Raw genomic sequence first — 21,924 nt, forward strand, 5'->3', positions numbered from 1 at the left:
GCCATGGTGAGAATGTACTCAGAGGTGTGCACAGCGTGAGGTGATGGTCTGTGCCATCCAGCTATACGCACAGTGATTCCCTTGAGATGACATCAAACCCACATTGTAAAGGACTGAGTGGGCATTTGTCCACACTGGGAACATGTAGCTGTCATGACTAGAGAAGAGTGCCATATCTTGGTAGAAGTTAGGGTGCCACTAATGGTACCCTAAGCACTCTCCAATGCCTAGAAGGGTCCCACACATCAAGCATTCTGCCACATAACGTGCACCACGGAGTAACTTCCCCTGAACACCCGCCCAGGAAGTCCTACCATCTTCACGCAGCTTGCTCTGATAATCAGGACTTCTAAACATCATATGTGGTTCTACCTCTGACCTAGGCCCAGTCACCCCATTTAGAAAACATTGTTTAGTCTCTATCCTGGGAGGCTGAGGGGGGTGCTTTAAAAACCTCTTCTTGGTTCGAAGTTCAGTCTTGCCAAGGCTACGAGAATGGCCAGGAGTGATTGGGTTTTCCACTCTCTTATCTGCTTGGTTTTTCCCTCTCATCAGCCTGACCCCACACACCTCTCCTTTCTGAACTTTCTTATTTGTTGGGTCTAAGACTCGCACTTCCATAAGCCTGGATTAAGGGTCTTGGTTGGCTTCCTCCCCAAGGCTGAAGGCCTTGACCTACTTTTCTATTAAATGGGTTGGCAAGATTCTATCCTGCCAGTGCTGTATGTGACTGTCCACCAAAATGGGATAAGGGAAATTTGGCAGTTCATAAAATAGTATGAGTGGTTCGGGAGTCAAGTAGTCACAGGAAGTCACAGATCACTTCGCTGTGGGAAGCCAGTGGTGCAGGGTGCTCTGTGTACGATGGTTGTCACACAAAGGACAGATGTCCACGGATGCTCTGAGCATCCCCATGAAGCTGCGTGGTGCTGGGCTTCAGCTCTCTGTCCCTGAGCTGCTCAAGTCAAGCGCAAAGCTACCTAGACTCAGTTTCCTCAGAAGCCTGTGGCCTGGCATGAACTGCTTCTCCTATCCACCTCCTCTATCTTCCCACTACCCTTCCAGTGCTGGATTGAGACCTCCTTCTGCTGCTAGCATAATATTCCTGCTCCACAGACAGGCGCTTTATTATTATTATTATTAATTATTACTATTATTATTATCTAAGACTTGCACTATAGCCCAGTGCCTCCCTCTGACCATGATGTCTATTCCTGCCTGGATGTGAGGCTCTACAATTCCATTTTCAGTCCTTTGTGAATCAGGGTTTTCTGTGCACTGTTGTAGACAGGACACCCCCATGAGAATGCCTGGTGCTGATCTTGAGCAGACCTTCCAGACAGGTGAAGTGCTGGTGAGCCATCACTCCTCCTGCTCCTGAATCTTCACTCTCAGTAAGTGCATGGGGTGCCTCGGAACCCCCACAAGAAAGAAGTTTGATGTCAACAGCGCAGAGGTGTATGTCCCACCAGAGGACTCGGAGCAAGGACAGGAGCCAGTCCAAAAACTATCTGGGGTAGATGCGGCCGCTAATTCTTTTTCGAGCCAGCTGGGACAGAGTCTGTCCACCACGCCGCCCTTCGCTGCTCTATGCTGCCAGAAAGCCTTGCCATCGCCCCTTTAAGAAGGGGTCCCACGCCCCCTCTCCCGGCCGCTTGAAGCCCCCAAGGCTTCAAGGACTAGGGATGTTTAAGTGTGGAGACAGACGCAGCTGTTATGCAGAGCGGGAAAGATAGGGGGAGGGCGGGGTCTGACGAGCCGGTGGGCATGGGCGGGATCTAAAACAGGAGGGGGCGGCCAGGGCTGGGGTCTGCTAGGCTTCCCCGAGGCAAGCTAGGGCGGGATCTGCAAGCTGGAAGGAGGCGGTGTCTTCAGGGCCCAGCGGGCGGGGTGGTGGTGGATTAGGGGGTGGACAGAAGCTTTCGCCCGCGGCGGACTGTGGCCCACTCTGGCTGCAAAGGCTCTCGCAGCGTGAATACCATGGGCTCTTGCTCCGGCCGCTGCACGCTTCTTGCGCTCTGTGCTCTGCAGCTGGTGAGTCCGGGTGTCCTGAGTGGCTCTCCGGACCCGCAACAGCCTCAGGAGGCTTCTGGGATGACGGCTTGGACCTAGTTGCTGTGGGGCTTGGACCTAGTTGTTGTGGCCGATTTTTCCGGCTGCCAGGCGAGCGAGGGGAGCTGCCACCGTGCGGGATCCCAGCTGTGTCCTGCTGCGTTTGCTCGGGGAGTGGCATCCTGGTTGGCAGGGACAGGTGCTGGGGAGCGTCTGGGCACCCCCCGCCCCCGGCCCCAAGGAACAAAAGCCTTCGGGCGGGGCTGCCCCTGGAGTTGCGCTCAGGTCCAGAGTGCCTGGACGATGCTGCATATGATACCACACGCTCCGGAGGCGCCTGTGGCCGGGAGAAGCAAGCGTGCGTGTCTTACCGCGGCGGCACGAGGGGCTGAGCCGGCCGGCAGCAAAGTTCATGTCTGAGTGTGGACATTAGAGTCGGATGTGCTGGAGAGTGTGATCGCCTGACGCACCTAGCTCGTGCGCAGGCACTGTCGACCTGGTCTCCCAGTCTCCATGGCCTGTGGAGGGAAGAGGCTCTCAGGCAAGAATGTCTAGGGTTGAGCCCCCAGTCCCCTAGTTGAAGAGCCTTGGTCAGAGAACTTGGAAGGCGAGCAACTTTGCAGCTCTCCTTGAGCTTAGAGTCTGGAATGCGGGGAGCTAGGACCCTTGGAGGAAGGGGCTAAAACAAAGGTCGCTGGGGAAACTCTTCTGCGTAGATGCTAATGAGCCCTGGCTATCTGGTCTTAAAAAGGAAATGTAGCTTTGTTGTCTCTGGGCTGGGTGTGGACCTGGGCCCAGCTAGACTGGCTGCCTCCTCCACTGGTTGACGCTGGAGTTCACTGAGGAAGAAGTCGTTTCAAAGACGCTTTAAGGCAGTTTGGTGTCTTGTACACAGGTAGTGTCTTGTATCTCCAGGAGCTGTCAGGCATAATGTGAGGTTGCAGGAAGGTCCATGGTCCAAGTCTTCACTGGTCTGCAGGGTTTCTACTGGGCAGGTCAGACTTGAGAGGGCTGCCTCCGTCCTTTGAGCAGTGTGGAGTCTCTGTCTTTCTGTGAGCGACTCCCTCAAGGGGCTCCTGGAAAGAGAGAGAAAAGTCCTGCAGAATGACCAGGTAAAATACAGGGATGAACTCGCTGACTCTGAGGTTTGGAGCCTGCCCGATGTGGGAGTCAAGAAACGCAGCCGCTTAGGGGAGGGGAATTAAATTATTTGGTTTCCTTGCACTGGGTTTGGTAGGAGAGCGTTCTCTGACCTGTGGCTGAGAAAAGCAGGTGCTCCTGCCACCTCCGGTTTCAGGGATGTGGTCCTGGGATACAAGAGGATAAGGTCAGGGCCTGTCCCTTCTTGTTTGACTTCTCCTGGATACTGGTGTAACTTTGGGACAGACCTTTGGAAATTTGGATGCAGGTAAGAGGAGAGAGGTTTTGGGTCGTAAAGCTTCCCTGGACAGTGCTTCTCAAAGACTCAGTGTCAGCCAAGACAAGCCCCAAGGACTTTGTGAAGCTGCACTGAGCCCTGTATCCTTGCTTTGTCCAGCAGGCCCCAGGGAGTTGTCAAGAGTCTTTTGTCCTGCACTGGCTGGCAGTTGGGGGCGGGCCACCCTCTTCAGCCTCTGGAAAGAACAGGCCCAATGCCACCCACTGCTCTGGTCTCTGAATTTGAGCAGGGAGCAGAGGAAGCTGGGAGTAGCATGGGGGTCCCAAGGCTTTCCCTTTTTTGACAAGCGTGAGAGTTTTCTTGTTACCAAGTTACTGGACAAAGGACCTAAACAACTCTCCCTGAAGAACAGCAGGAACTTTGCCGGCTCTGAGCCAGCACTATGCTGAGACTGTTCCCAGTTCTTGCCTGGCTGTGATGACAAGACAGAGGATCCGGGGGCCAATGAAGGAGTCTGCAACTAGATTCTGCAGGGCCACTAGCTTTAACTTGCCTATCCCCATGCAATGGGAGACTCATGTGTGGCCATAGAGCTTCTGGGCATGCTAGCTTGAAAATGAGAGAATGTAACAGTACTCTCACTTCTTACACAGTTTTCTTTTCTTTTCTTTTTTTTTTAATTCAAAGCGATTTTATTGCTGGTGTATACAAGAGAATTTATGCCACTAGAGCAAAGGCTGTGGATGACTCGTATTTCCAATTGGATGGGAGGACCCGCTTAGTCTTATAGTATCGAGCCAACCGGTGAATTCTGCTCTCTATCAGAATCAAGCGGAATTTAGCATCCTTATCCTTTCTGTTTCTCTCAAGATGCTTTCGGACAGCAACGGCTTTCTTAATCAAATGGTAGAGATCCTCAGGGAGGTCAGGGGCAAGGCCTTTGGACTTAAGGATTCTCAAGATTTTATTACCAGTCACAAAACGGACCTGTGCCACACCATGTGAATCCCTCAGGATCACACCTATCTGGGAGGGAGTCAGGTCTTTCTTGGCCAGTTTGTAAATCTGTTCCTTCATGTCGTCAACTTCAGCCACGTGGGGACGCTACGGCGGTAGGGACAGGCCCTTCCCGGGAGCGTGCATGCGACCCATGATGGCGGAGGTCTGGCCCTTACACGGTTTTCAACCAGGACCTGGCTACTCTTCAGACTGAGGTCCTGTAGCAGCCTCCAGTTGGGGCCTCACAGGACAGTGCCTGGGGTTTCTTAGTGGACTAATAGGGCCATCTTCACCTCCCCTTCCTTTTTCTCCCTGGGTGGGATAAAGACCGGTTAGACCCAATCATTTATAAAGAGTCAGGCCTCTGTCCTCCTGTGCTGGTTGGTTTGTTTGTTTGTTTTTGGTTTGCCACAAATTTGTAATTTTATGTGTAGGTCTTCTCCAGGAGAAGGGGGCTGCTGGGATGGAGACATCTGGGCTCTGATACTTGATATCCATTCTGGATCATTTTCATGTCATGCGTAGAAAGACTGTGTCTTTGGTCAGCACCTCTAACAGCTGAATGGAACAAGCAAGCACATAGACCCCTGTGTGACTCCCTAGGGCAAGTTCCTTGTGGGAGAGAGGAAATGCCTGGGCACAGGGTTGGAGCTGCAAGTTGCCACTGAGCATGCAGGGGTGTAGACCCTGAGTCCTGCTTAAAGGAGAGATGTTTCCATTCCAGAAGATGAGAGGGCACACCGGCATCTGAGCTGGTGAGTGGAGGCAGCAGGCAGGGGTGAAGGTGAAAGATCCCCTGAGTGAGGAGCTTGGTCCTCAAAGGCTGTGCGCTGTTAGAGCAGTCCGTGGCTAGGGCTCCATCAACAGTCTCTGTCTTGAACATTCAAACAGGCCTCTGCTGTCATCCATTTTATGTCAACCATCTGGTGCCTCTCACTGTTAGTAGGAGTTCTGTAGGAGTGCTTCTGGTGAATTGAGATCAGTAGTAGAGGAAGTACCCATCCTGGGCTTGTCATGGCAGATCTGACAGTGCTAAGAGCCCTGAGTGCCTTCCCAACAGCTATGTGCTCAGTTTCACTAGGAATTCAGCAGTGATCTAGGGCTGCAGCTTAGTGGTCCAGTGAGTGCTTAGCATGTGCAAGGTCCTGGGCTTGATTCCAACCCTGGACACATACAGGCATGCGCATACGCATGCATGCTCATGTACACACACACACACACACACACACACACACACACACACACACACGGCTTAGAAGAGTTGGAAACATTCCATTCCTTACATCTCTTGACCCTACTGACACTCAGAAACTGTCAGAGCTGTGTCACAGATGTGTGCTGCTTTCTGTGATCTTCTAGGAAGTTAAGGGTGTGCAAAGTGAGAGCCTGCAATTCCCAGGTCATTTCTTACCCATAGGAATGTCCCAGGGTATCCTCTCCAAATCTAGACATGCCTTGGGACACAGATCCAGAAGTAGCAACTCTGGGGAACTCTGACAGACGAAGTGGGAAGAGGCAGGAATTTCCAAGGTGGTGGAGAGTCAGACACCAGAGGTTTCCATAGGATTGCTGGAGCTGTTGATTTTCCAAGGTCACAGCAGCAATATAAGCTCCCTAGTGGTATAAGGTACTGACTAGACAGTAGGCAGACAGCATATGTGAGGGCTAGCATGGTTGTGCTGGCAGGCATCAGTCATTCTGCAAGTTTATTGTGGCCTCAGTGTGCTGTGCTTGACTGCCATGCTTGGCTTGTGCTCCACCTCAAGACATTGTAGGGAAGGTCAGCAGGGGTTGGGCATGTGATAGAAAGGAGTTGTGATCTAGATGGCCAGAGAGAAGGATATTAATGAATTCTCAGCTCAAACAAAAGAGAAGGGGCCCTGTCTGCCAGGCAAATTCTGGTTGGAAGACTTGGAGAAACAGGCAGTTGGGGTCAAGGCCATCCTAGCAGGATACTGGGTCAGGGCCACTTGTGACACCAAGAGAGTAAGTGCTAGTCTTAGCTAACAGAGGGAGAAGCTGGTAAAGGCTTAAGTGTGCTGAGAATCCAGGTGGGTAATACAGGGTTTACTGGGCACAGGAGTTTCAGAGGCATGAGGTACAGATATGCCTCCAACCATGGATTCTGAGGTCTTAAACTAAGCCTGACCATTGAGAGCCCATCTTGATGGCGGCAAAGCGGGCCTGAGACTCTACCCTGGAAGCTTGAGCTACTCCCTGGGAAGGGCCTACAGTGGTTATTCTCCTCCTGAGGGCAGGAGAATGGCATGCTGGGTAACTCCCTTCTTGAATACCCCTCCTCACTCCCTGCTCATGGAGCAGGCTGAGACTGACAGTCCTGGTATTGCCAAGCACCCCACCCCCTAGCCTGGATCAAGCTCACTAAGTCTCAGTGACCCCACATTCCAGGCCCAGAGCCATCAGGGTGCGTCTGAGCTGGAGGAGGGGCAGGTCCTGAAGGAATTTGACAAATCATAAAAAAGAATCTCCCTTTAAAGAAAAAGTTATAAAATCATCCCCACAGGACAGCAAGTCTGGAAATAGCAGGGCAGAAAGTGCCATGGGCTTTCGGTACTGACCGGGTCTGTCATTTGGCTTCTTGCTGCCTACTGCTGCACAATACATGTGTGTACACACATACCTGCATGTATGTGTACACACACATCCAGGTGTACACACACCTACACTCGACTCTATATTTTATTTAGATGTGGAGTCCGTGTGTGGCCCAACCTGCCTGCATCCCAGGCATTCTCTAGTTACTTCTGGGACTGGAGTATCTTTGAACAAATGGCCTGGACTGGAACCTCAGGATCCAGAGATCTATTGAAATGGGTGTGGAAGGACTGCTTCTGCCATGTGTTAGAAATCCAGGCAGCCTGGGGAGATGGGGCCTCTTCCTGTCCATCTGTTGTGTGTAGCTGTAGGCCTGACCATCCACTTGTCCTTACAGAGCATACCTTCTGTGGAAGAAGAGGGGCTATGGACCCTTTGGGCAGCCACAGAGAGTCTCCTAGATCCAAACTGGGAGCAGAAGAAGCCTGGACCATCTCTAGAAAGGAAACAGAGGGCACAGTCTCCACTCAAGGCCTCTGTAGTTGTGCAGCCAACCACAATGAGGTGTTCAAGGCCTGACCAGGGTAGCTGCCACCCCAGCTATACCCCCTCCCCCTGCCATTCAAATATGGTGCTCAGTGACTATTGGCATTTATTGACCCATGAGCTCCAACAGCTTTAGGGAAGTCAGTATGGCTGTCCTGAGACTCTTCTTATTGGGTTGTGTGCTACAATACTTTCTACTCTGGGCCTTACTGCTTAGTCAGGACCCACCTGTAGCTGATTCTCCTAGAAAGAGGCTTCTGGGCTGGTTGTGCCTTCTCTGTTGTTTCTCTGGTGGCCATGGGGTATACACTGGCTCTGGTGGCCCAAGGTATCTGGGAAGATACAAGTATCCTGGGCAGCATGACCTCTTTAGGTCTTTTCACCTTCCGCTCAAGTGGAATTAGTTTATGTTTGAAAGAGGTGTTTGGGGTGTTGCTCACTTATTCTTTGGAGGGGACAGAAGCCCCACTTGCTTCTTCTGCCTGCCACTCCACTCCCTTATATTAGTGAGGGTTTCAGGAAGGATGCAGACAGTTTGATTAGGAGGCTAGACGGTGGAGGGGCAGGCCAGGCCAGCCCTACCTTGATATGAGTTACTTTCCTAATTGCTGTGACCAAACACTTGACATGAACAACCTCAGGGAAGAAGAGCTTTATTTTAGTTCACGGCTTCAGAGTTCCGTTCATAGCTGGTAAGTTATGGCACACGAGTGGCTCCCCTTGGTGGTGAGAGCGTGTCACGGCGGCTGTTCATGTGGAAACAAAACACAGGTGGGAACCAGGGATGAGCACAGCCTTCAAAGACCTGCCGCTGCTGACTCATTTGTACCAGTTAGGCCTGACTTCCTGAGAACCTTCAGGAGGAGAGCCTTAAGAACACTGACTGCTAAAACTGTCACTGACTGGGGAGCAAACATTATAACATGAGCCTGTAGGGGACTTTCAGATTCATCCCTAACACCTAGTTCACTGGATGTCTCTACTTGTGTGATTTTCCTAATCATTTGAAAGTCACACAATTGGGTTTCTTTCACACCCCATCGTTCATTTCTCTGTATAGTCCCTGCACTGTTTCAACATTAAGACTGTCTTAAGCCTTCCCACAGGGCTCTGATGAGAAGGTGGATGCTCCTGAGCTGTCCTTCTTGTCTTTGGCTGCTAACTGGCTACAGCATCTGACATGCCTATGTGGGCACCTGCAGTACACACTGCATAGTTCAAGTAGCATCTGGCACCACTGTGGGTGTGGAAAATCCCCAGCTTATATTCATGGTCAGGAAAGGACTATCCAGGTGGGCCATCCTCATCTCAGACAAAGCCGTCAGAGAACCTGGAACCAGCCATCTTTATATCACCCCAACACTGGCCCAACACATGCTTGCTGCCTGCAGGCAGAGCAGACTCTTAAACAACCCTGGAAGGATTCTTGGCATATTCCAATGAGAAGAGTGTCCTGATTGAGACACTGACTCCCAATTCCTTAGAGATGATGTAGCTAGAAGGCAGACAAATGATTCCTTGTAAAAATAAGCAAAGCTTTTGCAGAGCTCTCCAGTGATCCCTCCATGCATGGCTTCCATGTGAATGAAGAGGTGGGAGCCATCAGCTAGATCAGTTGTGTCTGCCCATGGAGAGCTGGTGCTGGCCAATCCTCTTCCTTAGTGCAAACAGCCTGTCAGGCCTAACCAGGAGCCAAAGATTTGGTTAAGCATCCCTCTGGCCACACTGTGAAAGGACAGAGCTGAGAGCTGATCCTTGAGAACTGACCGATGTGAAATTTGCCCATAAGGAACTGCTCCAGCGTCCATGTCCATGTGCATCACTGAGGAGTTTACTCATGTATAGAGAGACACCTTTCTAGGGGGCTAGCTTTAGGAAGGTTCTTTGGAGGTGGGAACTTGGCTGAGCAGAAGCTTCCTCACCAACAGCTGCAATCATGAGACATGGTACAGACCCACTAGGAGCCAGCAGGTCCGAGAGCTTTGTGACATGAGAGAAGACAGTATGTGTTAACACTTGGACAGAAGAGGGGCACTGAGTGTGAGTATTCTGTGACAGGAAGGGGGAACAGTGGGATCTGCAACATAAGAGAGATTTTTTTTTTAGCATAAGTGTTCTGTGACAGGAGTAGGGGCAGTGGGTATAAACACTCTGACAGGAGTGGGGATAACTGGTGTGAGCACTCTGATAGAAGTATGAGGGTATGAGCTCTCTACATAGGAGGAGCGGATGGCTTTGGGAACTCTGTGATTGGTCAGGGGGAAGCGAGTGTGAGCACTTGGTGGCTTTTGTGGGGCCCATCTTAAACTGATTCTGTTGGGCCATTCTTGGTGCTGATAGAAGGTCTGCCATTACCTCTCCACTTAGCAGCCCAAGTCAGCCATCACCCAGAGAACCCTAGACTCCTGTAGAGCATGCTTGTTAACAGTCTTCTTTTGAGACTTCTTTGGACTACTCACCACTCCGGTCCATTCACAGCAGCCAGGGCAATGCCAAAGCATGCCCAGTTGCAGATGTTTCCTGGGTGTTGTCAGCAGACTTTGGGATCCGGTCCCATCATACAGACCCCAAGCAGCAGGGAGGAACCGGTACGTTCATTGAAGTCAGTGTCTCTGGCCGACCAACCTAGTGACCAAATTACTCAACTCAGACTTGACACATGGCATGAGGTCATGTGAGGATGGAGGTAGTTTTTACCCCCAGGCCAGGCCAGTCCAGTCAGCATTGCCTTTCTCTTGATCTTGGCTTATCCAGCCTTGGAGAGGGCTTTCACCACTGTGAGACTTGCCTTAGGGTTTCTATTGCTGTGATAGAACACCATGACCATAAACAACTTGCAGAGAAAAGAGTTTATTTCATTTTACAACTCTCAGGTCACACTCTATCACTGAGGGTAGTCAGAGCAAGAAAGGAACCTGGAGGCCATAGCAGGGGCAGAGGCCATGGAGGATTGTGGCTTACTGGCTTGCTCCCCATGGCTTGCTCACCCTGCTTTCTTACAGCTCCCAGAATGACCACCTACAATGAGCTAGGCCCGCCCACATCAATCATTAATTGAGAAAATGCACCACAGGCTTGCCCACAGGCCAATGTGGTGAAGTTGTTTTTTCTCAATAGACTCTGGCTTATGTCAAGTTGACATAAAACTAGCTAGCATGGATGTTTCTCGCTCTCATACTAGAAGCTGCTTTTTGTTTTGTTTTTCAAGACAGAGTCTCTCTATGTAGTCCTGGAACTCTGTAGACAAGGCTAGCTTTGAACTCAGAGATCTGTCTGCCTCTGCCTCCCGAGTGCTTGGGATTAAAGGCTTGTGCCACCATCAACCAGCCAAGAAGCCACTCTTGGTCAGCATTTCCAGTGCTGTCCTGGTTGCTGGTACACGGGGGTCCAGTGAATGTCACAGGCTCAGATCCCCTGTGCTGCCCCTTTAACATTGCTTCTCTTCCAGAATGTAGCCCATCCGTTTTAGTCCTTCCTGGGCAAACTTTTGTCACCCTCAACACAGTGACTCCAGAGAAGGTATTAGAAAATGGTGGATTTAGCCCTACTTTCTCTCCTTCACCTATACCTGCACATGGAATGAAGCCCGTTGAAGGATGGGTGGTGTCGAAAGAAGGATAGAGAGGTGGAGAAATAGATGGAAGCAGGAAGGAATGTGTAGGCAGATGAAGGAATGGATAGATAAATGGATGATAGGTAAATGGATGGATGACAGATGATGAATGTACAGATAGTTAGGTGGGCGGATTCTTTGGAGTCTTGATTCTTCTTGTCATAAGTCTATTTTCCCCAAGTATAAAACACATTCCTTTATATCAGTCATTCTTTCCCATTGATCTCTCTGTCTACCTGCATGGAGGACAGTGTCTTCAGAGCTACAGCATCTTATGAGTGTCCCCAGAATAGAAGTGTAGCTAGCTTGTCAGGATAAGAGCCATCATTTTGTCCACCACTAGCCTCAGGACAACCATAAAAAGATCACTTACCAGGAGACAATGGATTCTCTGGGCTCTGTGTTCAGTACCCTGTGTAGGCTCAGGTCTCATCTGCCACCAAAGCAGCTGGGCAGCGCTTGAGGATCTGTGCTTCTTGTTTATGTCCCCTCCTCACCCCCAATTAGAACAGTCTTGGGTATGTGCCAGGCAGATGGTTCATGACCTTAGTCATAGCACTTGGCGAGCAGAGGCAGGTGGATCTCTGTGATTGCAAGGCTAGTCTGGTCTACATGAGTTCTGAATGAAAAATAAATAAATGAATAAAAAGGAAAGGACATGACTGGTCTAGGTATGGTGGAGGAAAAGGTTTATTGCGGATAAAAGGGAAAGAATTGCCAGAGGCAAGGACATCTGGGAGAGTCCAGAATGGACATGACCCTGAGTCATGTGAGGAGAAGGGGGAGGAAAGAGGGGAGAGCCAGACCAAGAGGCCAGGTGGGTAAAGGGCAGACAAAAACACCAGGAAACCAAAATGGCTGGATTATATAAGGACTTCCAGGTGAGGGAGGGTAGCCCAGCCCCTGGGCTAGATAGTTCGGGGTAGGGGTCAGAGTATGGCAGCCAGGAGGGCCTGTAACAGGTAGGGACTGAAGGATGCTGGGAGAACCTGTGTGATATGTTAATTAGGCACCTCCCCCAATTGTCAAGGTTGAGGCCTAACACAGTCCAGGATAGCCAGGACTGTGTAGAGCGATCCTGTCTCAAACAAAAACAAAAGAGAAAACAAAACAAAACAAAAACAAAAACAAACCTCTGGTGTTTTGGGTCTCCAGATGAGGGAGTGGGGACAAGGGAGCAGCCCAGCTCAAGGGAGGAAGGAACACTCTAGGGGTGACATTTGGGCTTGTCAGACTTGATGATTTTTGCTCGAAAGGCCACATCACAGGCACACAATACTGCTCATGGTTATGGCTAAGGAGGAGGTTGTGGCCCACTTAGTACAGATGTTAAGATAGATGTGAGGGTCCTTAGGAGGGAGGCAAATCTGGAGGTGGCCCATTAGGGTCCATTGCTCTTCATGGGCCACCTGTTCTTAGGTCACTGCTCTGGAACGGCAGGTGTTTGACTTCCTGGGCTACCAGTGGGCACCCATCCTCGCCAACTTCGTCCACATCGTCGTGGTCATCTTGGGACTCTTTGGCACCATTCAGTATCGCCCACGCTACATCGTGGTGGTAAGTTCACTGTGCCTGGCTGCCTCTATGCAAGGAGTGGGAGCCCCCACCACCCTTGGTAGCAGCTTGGGCAGAATGTCTTAGGTTACCACCTGGCCAGGGTGGGTTTAGGGAGGCCTTTCCAAGCTCAGCATTGGGAAGGTCAGACTTAGGGAGTCCCAACTTTGCCGCAAGTTCAAGGGCTTTCTTCCAGGGGGTTGGAGCGAATCTGATATCCCCTCTCTGAAGCTGCTGGGTTCAACTTCTGCCCTGTCCTTTCTGGCCTCCCTAGTATGCTGTATGGGCAGCTGTCTGGGTTACCTGGAACGTCTTCATTATCTGCTTCTACCTGGAAGTGGGGGGCCTCTCAAAGGTGAGTAAAAATAGGAAGGGGTTCATCCACTGGGTCTTGGCCAGATCACCATGTGACACTCGATTCAATTCGTTGCATGTTTCTTATTGGTGGTGGGAACTTGAAACACAGTGCTGACGGCAGCACCAAGACTACTTTGGCGGTGATCAGTGCTGTAGTAGTTTGGGAAGACTGGTTTGTGGGCGGTCACGTTGTTGGTAAGGCATCGTGGGTGTCAGTGGGCCAGGGCCTCAGGCTGTGTAGCACAGAGGGTGGGTCTCCTGGAAAAGGGTCTTGGAACCAGGCACTACCAGGGAGGAGTTGTTGGGAATGAGTAGACATCTGGCAGAGGTGTGTAGGTGTGTCCTTCTCAAAGAATGATGGGATTGGGGCACAAGCAGAAACCTTCCTTTTGTGGCCACATGGAGAATTCTGCCCTGGCCCACTGCCATGCACTGCCTGAGGAAGCTCTGGGATTGTGCATATTTGTTCTAGTAGTGTAGGGGACTGAGTTAGCCCTGATTGGGGTTATGCCAGTCCCAAAAAGGAAATAACTGACATGAGACCCAAGACCCACTGTGGCAGCTTCAGCCAGGGACGTGAATGAGGGTTTTGAGGAACCTGGATACAATAATAGTGAGGCCTGAGGTCTTCCCCAGGCAGGGGACCTTCCTGTAGGAAGGGGTGTGAAGGCTGAGGGCCAACAAAATCAGGCTTTCCTGTTGAGGAACAGTTTGGGAACATTTGTTCCTGTTTGATGCAGCTAAAGCCTAAGAGGAAAGGGTGGAGATTGGCTCCTTCATCCTTCCCTACTCCAAGCTGCGGTAGGTAGAGGCTGGCTGCCTCCTGACACTAACTTTTCCTGTTCCTTTGTCCCCAGGACAGTGAGCTCTTGACCTTCAAGCTCTCCCGGCATCGCTCCTGGTGGGAAGAGCATGGGCCAGGCTGTCTTCATGAACAGGCAGCCACAGCTGGCCTAGGGACACTGCATGGCCAGTACTTGGTGGTGGGTGCTGGCTGTGCCATGGCACACACCTATGTGGAAGCTCTACACAGTGGCTTACAGATCCTGCTGGCGGTGAGTGTGGGGACACGTACCTAGGCTTGGGGCTTGTTCTACCTGGGGCAGAGTTGGGGCTTTTCTCTCACATAAAGGCACCAGCTTTCCTCCTTGTTAAGCGGGATTGCCTCCATATCCTGCAAGAAGTAAAACCACACGTGGGCTTCTAACCTCAAGCCTATCTTAGTCACTGTTCTATGTTATGAAGAGAGACCATGACCAATGCAACCCATATGAAGAAAGCGTTGAATTGGAGATTTGCCCACAGTTTCAGAGGTTTAGTCCATTATCATCATGCTGGAGAGTGAGGCAGCTTAGTGGGGCATGGTGTTGGAGAAGTAGCTGTGAGCTATATCCTGATCCATAGAAAGAGACTAGGCCTCGCTTGGGTTTGGAACCCCAAAGCCCAGCCTCAGTGACACACTTCCTCCATCACACGGTTACACTTTCTAATTCTTATAATCCTTTGAAATAGTGCCACTCCGTGCTGAGCAGGCATTTAAATACATGAGCCTATGAGGGTCATTCTTATTCAGACTGCCACAGAGCTTCATTGTTCTTCTGGTAAGGCAAGCTCAGAACCAGAATCAAACTTCAGCCTCTGGTGATGCTGCGGAGTACCGGCAACCAGGAACAGCAACAGCAAAGGTGAAGATGGATGTCCCTGTATCTCCCTAGCAGATGAGTAGTACAGACAAGGAAGTAATCTAAAGACCCCAGTAGGGCAGTGAAAAGGAGCTAGAAGGCCCACACCAGCTGGTAAGGCTGCAAGTGGGCACCACTAATGACATTTTTTAATCCCAATAGGTCTGGTCATTAGGGTGGCACTTCAGTGCTTTCCTTGAGTCTCAGGGCCCTTGGGGGATATTTCACAAGTTCTCATCTCCCAGGTGTAAAATGAGAAGGCAGGGCAGAGGGCACACTTCCTGACACACAGCGGGCAAGGAGGCTGGCTGTGAGCCCACTGCTCTGAGAAGTCTGCCACAGAACAGATGCTGTGAGACAGGGAACAGTGTGAGGATCTGGATAATAATTTCCTAGCACTGTGAGATACTACTGCTCTCCAGGAGTCCTGCTCTGAGAAGAGCAGGCCAGTTCTGTGTCCAGGAGGCTCTTGTGTTGGATGTGGGACTGACTGTGTCTGGGTAACTTTCTCACTGCACTATTGAGCATGTAGAAAAGTTTCCTAGCAGTGAATCACTAGCAAGTGTCAGGTGTCACTGTCCTGTTGGTGGTCACATCCTCCCTGGACTCTCAGGTTGTCTACATTGAGCCTCTAGGGAGATACAAGTCTCAGTATTGCAAGAAACTGAGACATTACAGCTGTGATGGAGAAGGGTGGGAGGCAGAATTCAGGGGTGTAGGGCCATGAGGTACCAAATGACCTGAGGACCCCAAAGGCCTTTCTTCAGGACCTTAGCCCATTTAGCTGGCCAGGGAGCTATGGAGAGTGCAGAAAAGGCAGTAGGAGGAGAGGCCCAAGGAGGCACCTAAGGGGCTGGGGCTGAGGTAGGCTTCTCTGCAGATCTGTCTTACTGCCATGGCAGCACAGTAGCTCAGGCTTCAGCCTCCTTGCAAGGCCCAAGGTTTGGACTTGGCATGGTCTTCCAAGCACAGGAAGTTGTGGCATCTTTGGGGATGAGGGATATGTGGCCCGAGTGTTTGCTCTGAGACCTCACAGCTAATACAAGGACTGAGTCCAGGCTGGACTCTTCTTTAGCTATCTATATAACAGAAATATTAAGACAAACCCCTAACTCAGGAACAGCAGATGGCAAAGAGACTATGAGGTCCTCAGGCTACCTGTCAACAGCACCACCTGCTGAAGACAAGCCAACGGCACAGGAGCCTTTCTGAAGAACCCTTCATATCCAGAGTGGGCCTCAGGGACATACAAACTCCCATTATTGTCTCCAGCCCTCTCTTTGCTCTCAAGGCCTTTCACACCCTGCTCAGGTGGTCCAGGTGGACTATGTCCCTTTGCAGAACACTAATCCTCTGGATCCAGTGTTAAGTCTGGGCTCTCTCACTGCCAGTCATTGGACCTCTTACTGTGTCCCAAGCCCTATCATTCCAGGACAGAGCCCAGTGCGGTAGAACATCTTGTCCTGGTGCCCTCAGGGTCGGTCTAGACTTGGGTGCTTTACCTATGTGTCTGCATTTGGGTTGGTGCAGGGACTGGAGTCTTGGAAAGACCAAGCAGATGCTGACTCGTGGAGTCTACCTGGCTGTCCACAGAGAAAGATGTCACCAGGAGTCTTTTTGAAGGCCAGTCAGGGCCTCATCCAGCCACACCGGGGTACCTTATCCTGTCTAGGAAAAGAAGGGGCTGCAGAAGCTGCTATTAATGCCTTGCAGCCATTGAGTCTGGATCCCTATGCTAGGGAGCCTGCTACCTCAGTGTGGCTCAGGATAGGGCCCCACATATTTGGGCCCTCAAAGAGGCCAAATTCTGGCTTTATATCTGTATAAACAGGAGAAAGCTGGCATAGTGACACAAGCCTGCCATCCCGGCATATGAGAAACGGGGGGAAGGAGGATTTCTAATTCAAGGCCAGCCTGGATATATAGCAAAACCCTTTCTGAAAAATAAAACAAAATGGGGCTGTGATACAGCAGTTAGTAAAACACCTGTTTTGCAAGCACAGGACATGAGTTCAGTGCCCCAGAACCCATGTAAAACGTGTCAGGCATCTGGCGAGCTGGCTCAGTGAGTAAGAGCACTTGTTTCACAAGCATCAGGCCTTGAATCCAGATCCCATCACCCTGTCTGAAGGCAATAGGTACAGAGTACTAGAGCAAGTCACTTGAAGTTCTCTGCTGGCCTCCACATGCACACATAAGTGCACAGTCCTGAACATGTACACACACCATAAAATATATATACACACATAAAATAAATAATTGCAACAATTTCGAGATAAAAATATCACTGTATAGTCCTGGCTATCCTGGAACTCTGTGTAAAATCAGGCGTGCCTCAAACCCATAAAGCTCTGCCTGCCTCTTCTACCTCCAAAATGTGGGGATTAAAGGAGTGCACCACCATACCCGTTTCATGAAACTAAAGAACAGCCCTATCTGGTAAACATGGAATTGACTCTTTAGACCTCTCTAGCACTGCTCAAATTGGTAAAGAACAGTGGTTAGGGAGACAGCTCCTGGGCCCAAGTAGTGTCACTTTTCTACTTGTGTGCCTTAGTGAACCTTTTGGCCTCTCTGTACCTCAGTTAATCACTTCTTAAAATGAAGGCCATTTTGATAGATGGACTCAATGGGGTAGGAAGGAGGGGTTTAGGAAACTGTAGAACGGCAGCAACAGCAGCACAGCCCGTAGGATTGTGGGTGCCACACCTTAGGCACAAACAGGTTGGTCCATGGAGAAGCCTAGTCACATCTTGAGGCCCCCAACTTTCCCAGGCACACAATGCTTGGTAGAGGTCAAGTTCACAGGACAATCAGCAACTGATGGTATGGATTGAATTCTACATCTGAAGACATTCAAGATGCAAGAAAGTGTGAGGCAGATAGTGCAGGTGGCCTTGTGGCCTGCACTACACCTGGCCTGGGCATCCTGATCGAGTTCAGCCTTCACCACAGAAGCTGCAGTTATGTTTCTCTCCCACTGTAACCCAGTCAGACACTAGGGAGGATCCCAGTTGCCCTCACACCATGAGGGAACCCAAGTATGGTCCTCAGAAGAGAAAGAACTGATCAGTCAAGAGTCTCTGTCAAGAGTTCTAAAATTGCAGACTCTGAAAAGACAGTAACTGGCAACTAGAAAGACAAATGAAGGTCTTGCTGTACAGAATTATTTTGGTGGGACGGATGCTGGAGGAAGGAAACTCTGTATGCCTGTGGGGAGACAGCCTTCAGCCATACTTTCTCAAATGGAATACCAGCTCACACATCTGGGCTGCTTGTTCTTGTTTTTCCTGTAGAAAAGGGCCCTCTCTGTTGTTCACTTTGGAGAGTATAAGAAAGTGTCAGGCTTAGTTTTTGTCAGACCACTAGTACAAAAAGGCCAAGGGGAGAGAAAGCTTCCTGAAGAGGCAGAGTGGATGGATGTCCATTCAGGGAAGATCTGGGTGAACAGGGTGGACAGGAGAAGTGGTGGGAAAAGAAGGCAAGAGTGTGCAGGTAGGAGGTCATGAACCACTAGGGATGACTTGAGGCAGAGTAGATGCCAGTTTGGACAGAGTCTCATCCCTACGAGAACCTGTCCATGTTTCAGCATTTTGACCAACTTTCCTTGGGGGCCAATTCTGGGGTATGATCCTCCACTTCAGGCTGTCCCAGGGAATCACAAAAGACTGTCAGAGACATCTCAGGCCGCTCTTTTCACAGTGAGAAGGACTTCCAGGCTCAGTTCTGGACTCATTCCTAGAATTCTGGAGGCCCAGGGGGACCACAGCCTGCTCCTGAGCTAGGTAATATCTCACAGGCACTCAGCTCACGCATTTCCAGCTTCTGTCTGATGAACTGCAGTCTCCTTTGCCAGGAGGGTATGGTGGCTTCTTGGAGGGCTGCTGGGCAGGTCAGTGTGGGTAAGTGAATCCCTCGAAGCTGCCTGTTACTTCTGTAAAGGGACCTGCTGCATATCCAGAAGGTCCTGCTTCCTTCCAGTCACACTCACAACCACTGTACACCTTACTGTCACCTCTATAGCAGCTTCCAGTGCTTTTACTTGTGAGGCCACTCCTAGCTGTAGTGTCCTGAAATGCCTTCTCTCTGGCTCTCTAAGAACTCACTAGAGTTCCTGATTAGCTGTACCAATATTTGGGTGCACCAAATCATCCAGGGCCCTAAAAAGACAGAGACAGCTCCCCTCAGGCAAAGCTGTTGCCAGGCAGGGAGGTGGGTAGACATGATATAGGTATTATGTTGGGGCCCACAGGGGCAGTAAACTCTCCTGAGATTCATGGCAGCATCTTGGGACCTGAAATAATAGACAAAGAATGACTTGCCAGCACCAGGGCAGGGAGGCAGCTTTGCAGGAAAGTGGTTAGTTATAGGGGCTGATTTTTCCTTCTCTCGGATCTGCTGGGTTCCTCACTAGCCAACCTAGTCAAATAACCATCCTGTCCACATAGCCAGCCTTGCATGCCAGACACAGAGTCTAAATGTGGGGGGAGGGCTTGTACCCTGGACCTCTGCTGGAACTGAGTGGAAGGGGCTCACAGGACACTGTGTGATGACATAGAGAATGCAGGCCTAAACATCTCGGCTCAGAGGACACAGGGCACAGTCCTGCCCCCTCCAAACTATGCCTCAGGTGTTTACGCTCCATGGGAAAGTCCAGATCTTTCTCCATGTCCAGTTCTCCAAGCCCTGAAAAGGGAAACAGATACCACCCTTCGACTGGCTTGCTCACCTTCCTCGCTCACGTGCTGCTCACTGAGTAGTGGGTCAAGGGAGAACTGAGACATCCGGGAAGTGGAAGCTTGGGGAAGCAACGCAGGTCAGTGTCACAGTTTGGTTTTAAAGGGGAGGAAACTGAGGCTTGGGAGACGCAGGGCTTTCCAGGGTCCCTATGATGCTGCTGCGGTGAGATGGCTTGGAATGTCTGGCCTCTTGGTGTCTTTCAGCTCCTGGGTCTCGTCTATGGCTGCTACGTGGTCAGTGTGCTTACAGAAGAAGAGGACAGCTGTAAGTGTACATCTAGCAGAAGTGACAACTCTGGGCGCTGTATTACCTGGGGTAGGGCCTGAAGGTGTCCCTTAGGGATGCCCCGTGTCTGACCATAGTGGTGACAGTACAAAGATCTGAGAATTGGGGTGAGAGGGGCTGTTTATGGAGAGGAGAAGAGCAGCCCTCAGGTCCAAGGACCCCACACTGGCCCCAGGAAAGTCTGAGTCTTCAGTATCATGGCACCCATATTGATTGACACTTAGTACTAGGCAGGACCTATTTGGACAAATTGTCCATCTGTGTGAAGACCCCGTTCAACTTAACTTTGATTTGCAGCATAACACAGTAATTCTTCAAGCCATCCCTTTGGGGACCCCATCCCTGACATAGCCCCATGGAAAGTCCCTGCAGAAAAAGGATTGGCAGGGTGGGAAGACAGTCAGGGCTCCTGTGGACAGATGCTTCCCCAGAGTCAGAATTGAAATTCAAAGCCATATGCCCCAGAGAGTTGGGCTATGGGGTCAGCTGTTCCCATGTTGAAGAGATTTGGGCTTGATTTTAGAGGCTAGTGAGGGATGGTCTCTGAGCCCAGGCTCAAGCCCCTGGTGCTGCCTGATCACCCAGGCTACCGCTGGGCTGCTGGGGATGAAGCAGGAGCTCCACCTGCTGTTTGAATTCAGAACTGCAGCCAGCCCTGAGCTTCAGATGTACATTAATTTTGCCCAACAAGCCTGGCATCCACTAGTATGGGGGTGGTTTCATGGGGCAGGTGCTTGATGTTAGCGAAGTCCACAGGGATGATGGGGAGAATCTGGCAGGGTGGGGTGAAACCCTTGTTGGCCTCCCCACCTGACACCCTTCTAGGAAGGTTCACTCAGACCACAAAGCCAGAAAACTGTACACAGTGCCCCAGATAGATCCCAGCAAGGTTTGAGATACAACAGGGGACTGATTTGGGGGTTGTGTCTGTACTCCTTCACAAGACCTGGCAGTGCCCCTCTTGTTGGGAATCTGCCACTGGGAATGTTTTCCATTCTGCCATCTTTTCCATCATTTGGGTTTTATTTTATTTGGGCTTGATTTCTTTCAGTTGATTTCATTGGTGGATTTGACCCATTCCCCCTGTACCATGTCAATGAAAAGCCGTCCAGCCTCTTGTCCAAGCAGGCGTATTTGTAAGTATGGCCCGCTCAGCCTGCATTAGAGTGCTCCCAACACAAGGCTCTTCTCCTTGGAGACTTTATCAGGCATTTGTTTGTCAATTCATCTATCCATCCATCACCCCCCTAAGATCATGTTCTGGTTAGGTGTTGGATACAGTGGTTGTAGAACTCAGCCCCACTTGTTGAATTCAGAGCTCAGCGGGAGTACATTCTATGATAACTAGGTCCCAGAGTCTCAGGAATAGGAGGGATACCGACAGGCCACTCCCCAGGGACTTCAATGTTTCAGGAAGTGTAGGGGGTATGGGTGGCTGCTGCCTATATTTGGCCGATCACTTTTCCTTCTCTAGAGCAGTGCTGCAGCCTTGTACATCCCATGGCTGTGCCTGGGCTTCCTGGTGGTCCTGGGATTGAGGTCAGATAGGGCGTATAGGGGTTCTCTCAGTGAAGCTGCCTTCAGCTGACCTGATCTCGGAGATCCCTAACCCCTGACTTCAGAGAATCCTAGGCTATTATGGATAATGGGTATCAGAAGTAACGTAGCAGGACTTCAGCTCCCAGGATGAATGATGGAGAAAATACAGACTGAGGAAGGGGAGGAGCCTTTTGCAGGCTGCCAGCTGCAAAGTCTTCAGTCCTGACTGATAAACCCCTAAGCCAAGCATGGGCTCAATAGATCTCCATGAATAGGGGCAGCAGGCCTTGTGAGATTTCTCTTCAGTGAGGAGTTTGACCAGGGTGAAACCTTCACTCCACTTCCAGTTCCATAGGGATGGGCCAGGGTCATCAGAGTATAAGATTAGTACCTGCCCTGGGCATGACGAAGCCTAGTGCCTGGCATATGCCTTGAGTAATTGTCCCTTCCTTGGTTTTGTGGTTTTCGGTTTTTTGTTTTGTTTTGTTGATTTGAAGGTCTCCAAGGGAAAGGACACTATCCTCTCTCTCTCTTAGGCTGCTCTGATCTCTGCCTTCTCCACAGGCCTGCATAAGTAAGGGAATGGCTGACCCTGCTCCTGCAACCCAGCTTCAACCATGAAA

At 50.7% G+C, this 21,924-nt stretch overlaps 1 protein-coding gene and 1 pseudogene across 3 annotated transcripts; one reads left to right on the top strand and one right to left on the bottom strand.

Moving 5' to 3' along the window:
* Nucleotides 1-1,828: 1,828 nt before the first annotated feature.
* Nucleotides 1,829-21,924, top strand: Nkain4 (sodium/potassium transporting ATPase interacting 4). Of its 3 annotated transcripts, none has more exons than XM_060382717.1 (7): nt 1,829-2,034; nt 12,564-12,701; nt 12,973-13,053; nt 13,913-14,110; nt 19,681-19,741; nt 20,814-20,898; nt 21,838-21,924. In XM_060382717.1, the coding sequence occupies exons 1-7, from the start codon at nt 1,981-1,983 to the stop codon at nt 21,845-21,847; spliced, it is 627 nt and encodes a 208-aa protein (XP_060238700.1). In that variant the 5' UTR covers nt 1,829-1,980; the 3' UTR covers nt 21,848-21,924. The 3 variants fall into 3 exon arrangements, with proteins under 3 accessions (XP_060238700.1, XP_060238702.1, XP_021502992.1); XM_060382719.1 differs by having other exon boundaries at nt 1,831-2,034; nt 12,585-12,701; nt 21,866-21,924; XM_021647317.2 differs by having other exon boundaries at nt 1,836-2,034; nt 21,866-21,924.
* Nucleotides 4,098-4,597, bottom strand: LOC110554620 (small ribosomal subunit protein uS15-like; annotated as a pseudogene).

This window comes from Meriones unguiculatus, chromosome 4 (genome assembly GCF_030254825.1).
Source record: "Meriones unguiculatus strain TT.TT164.6M chromosome 4, Bangor_MerUng_6.1, whole genome shotgun sequence".
NCBI classification, from domain to species: domain Eukaryota; kingdom Metazoa; phylum Chordata; class Mammalia; order Rodentia; family Muridae; genus Meriones; species Meriones unguiculatus.

Coding starts and splice junctions, on each gene's coding strand:
- Nkain4 (XM_060382717.1), top strand. CDS start 1,981: ATGGGCTCTTGCTCCGGCCGCTGCACGCTTCTTGCGCTCTGTGCTCTG. Junction 2,035..12,563: donor CGCTCTGTGCTCTGCAGCTG/GTGAGTCCGGGT, acceptor ACCTGTTCTTAG/GTCACTGCTCTGGAACGGCA. Junction 12,702..12,972: donor GCCCACGCTACATCGTGGTG/GTAAGTTCACTG, acceptor TGGCCTCCCTAG/TATGCTGTATGGGCAGCTGT.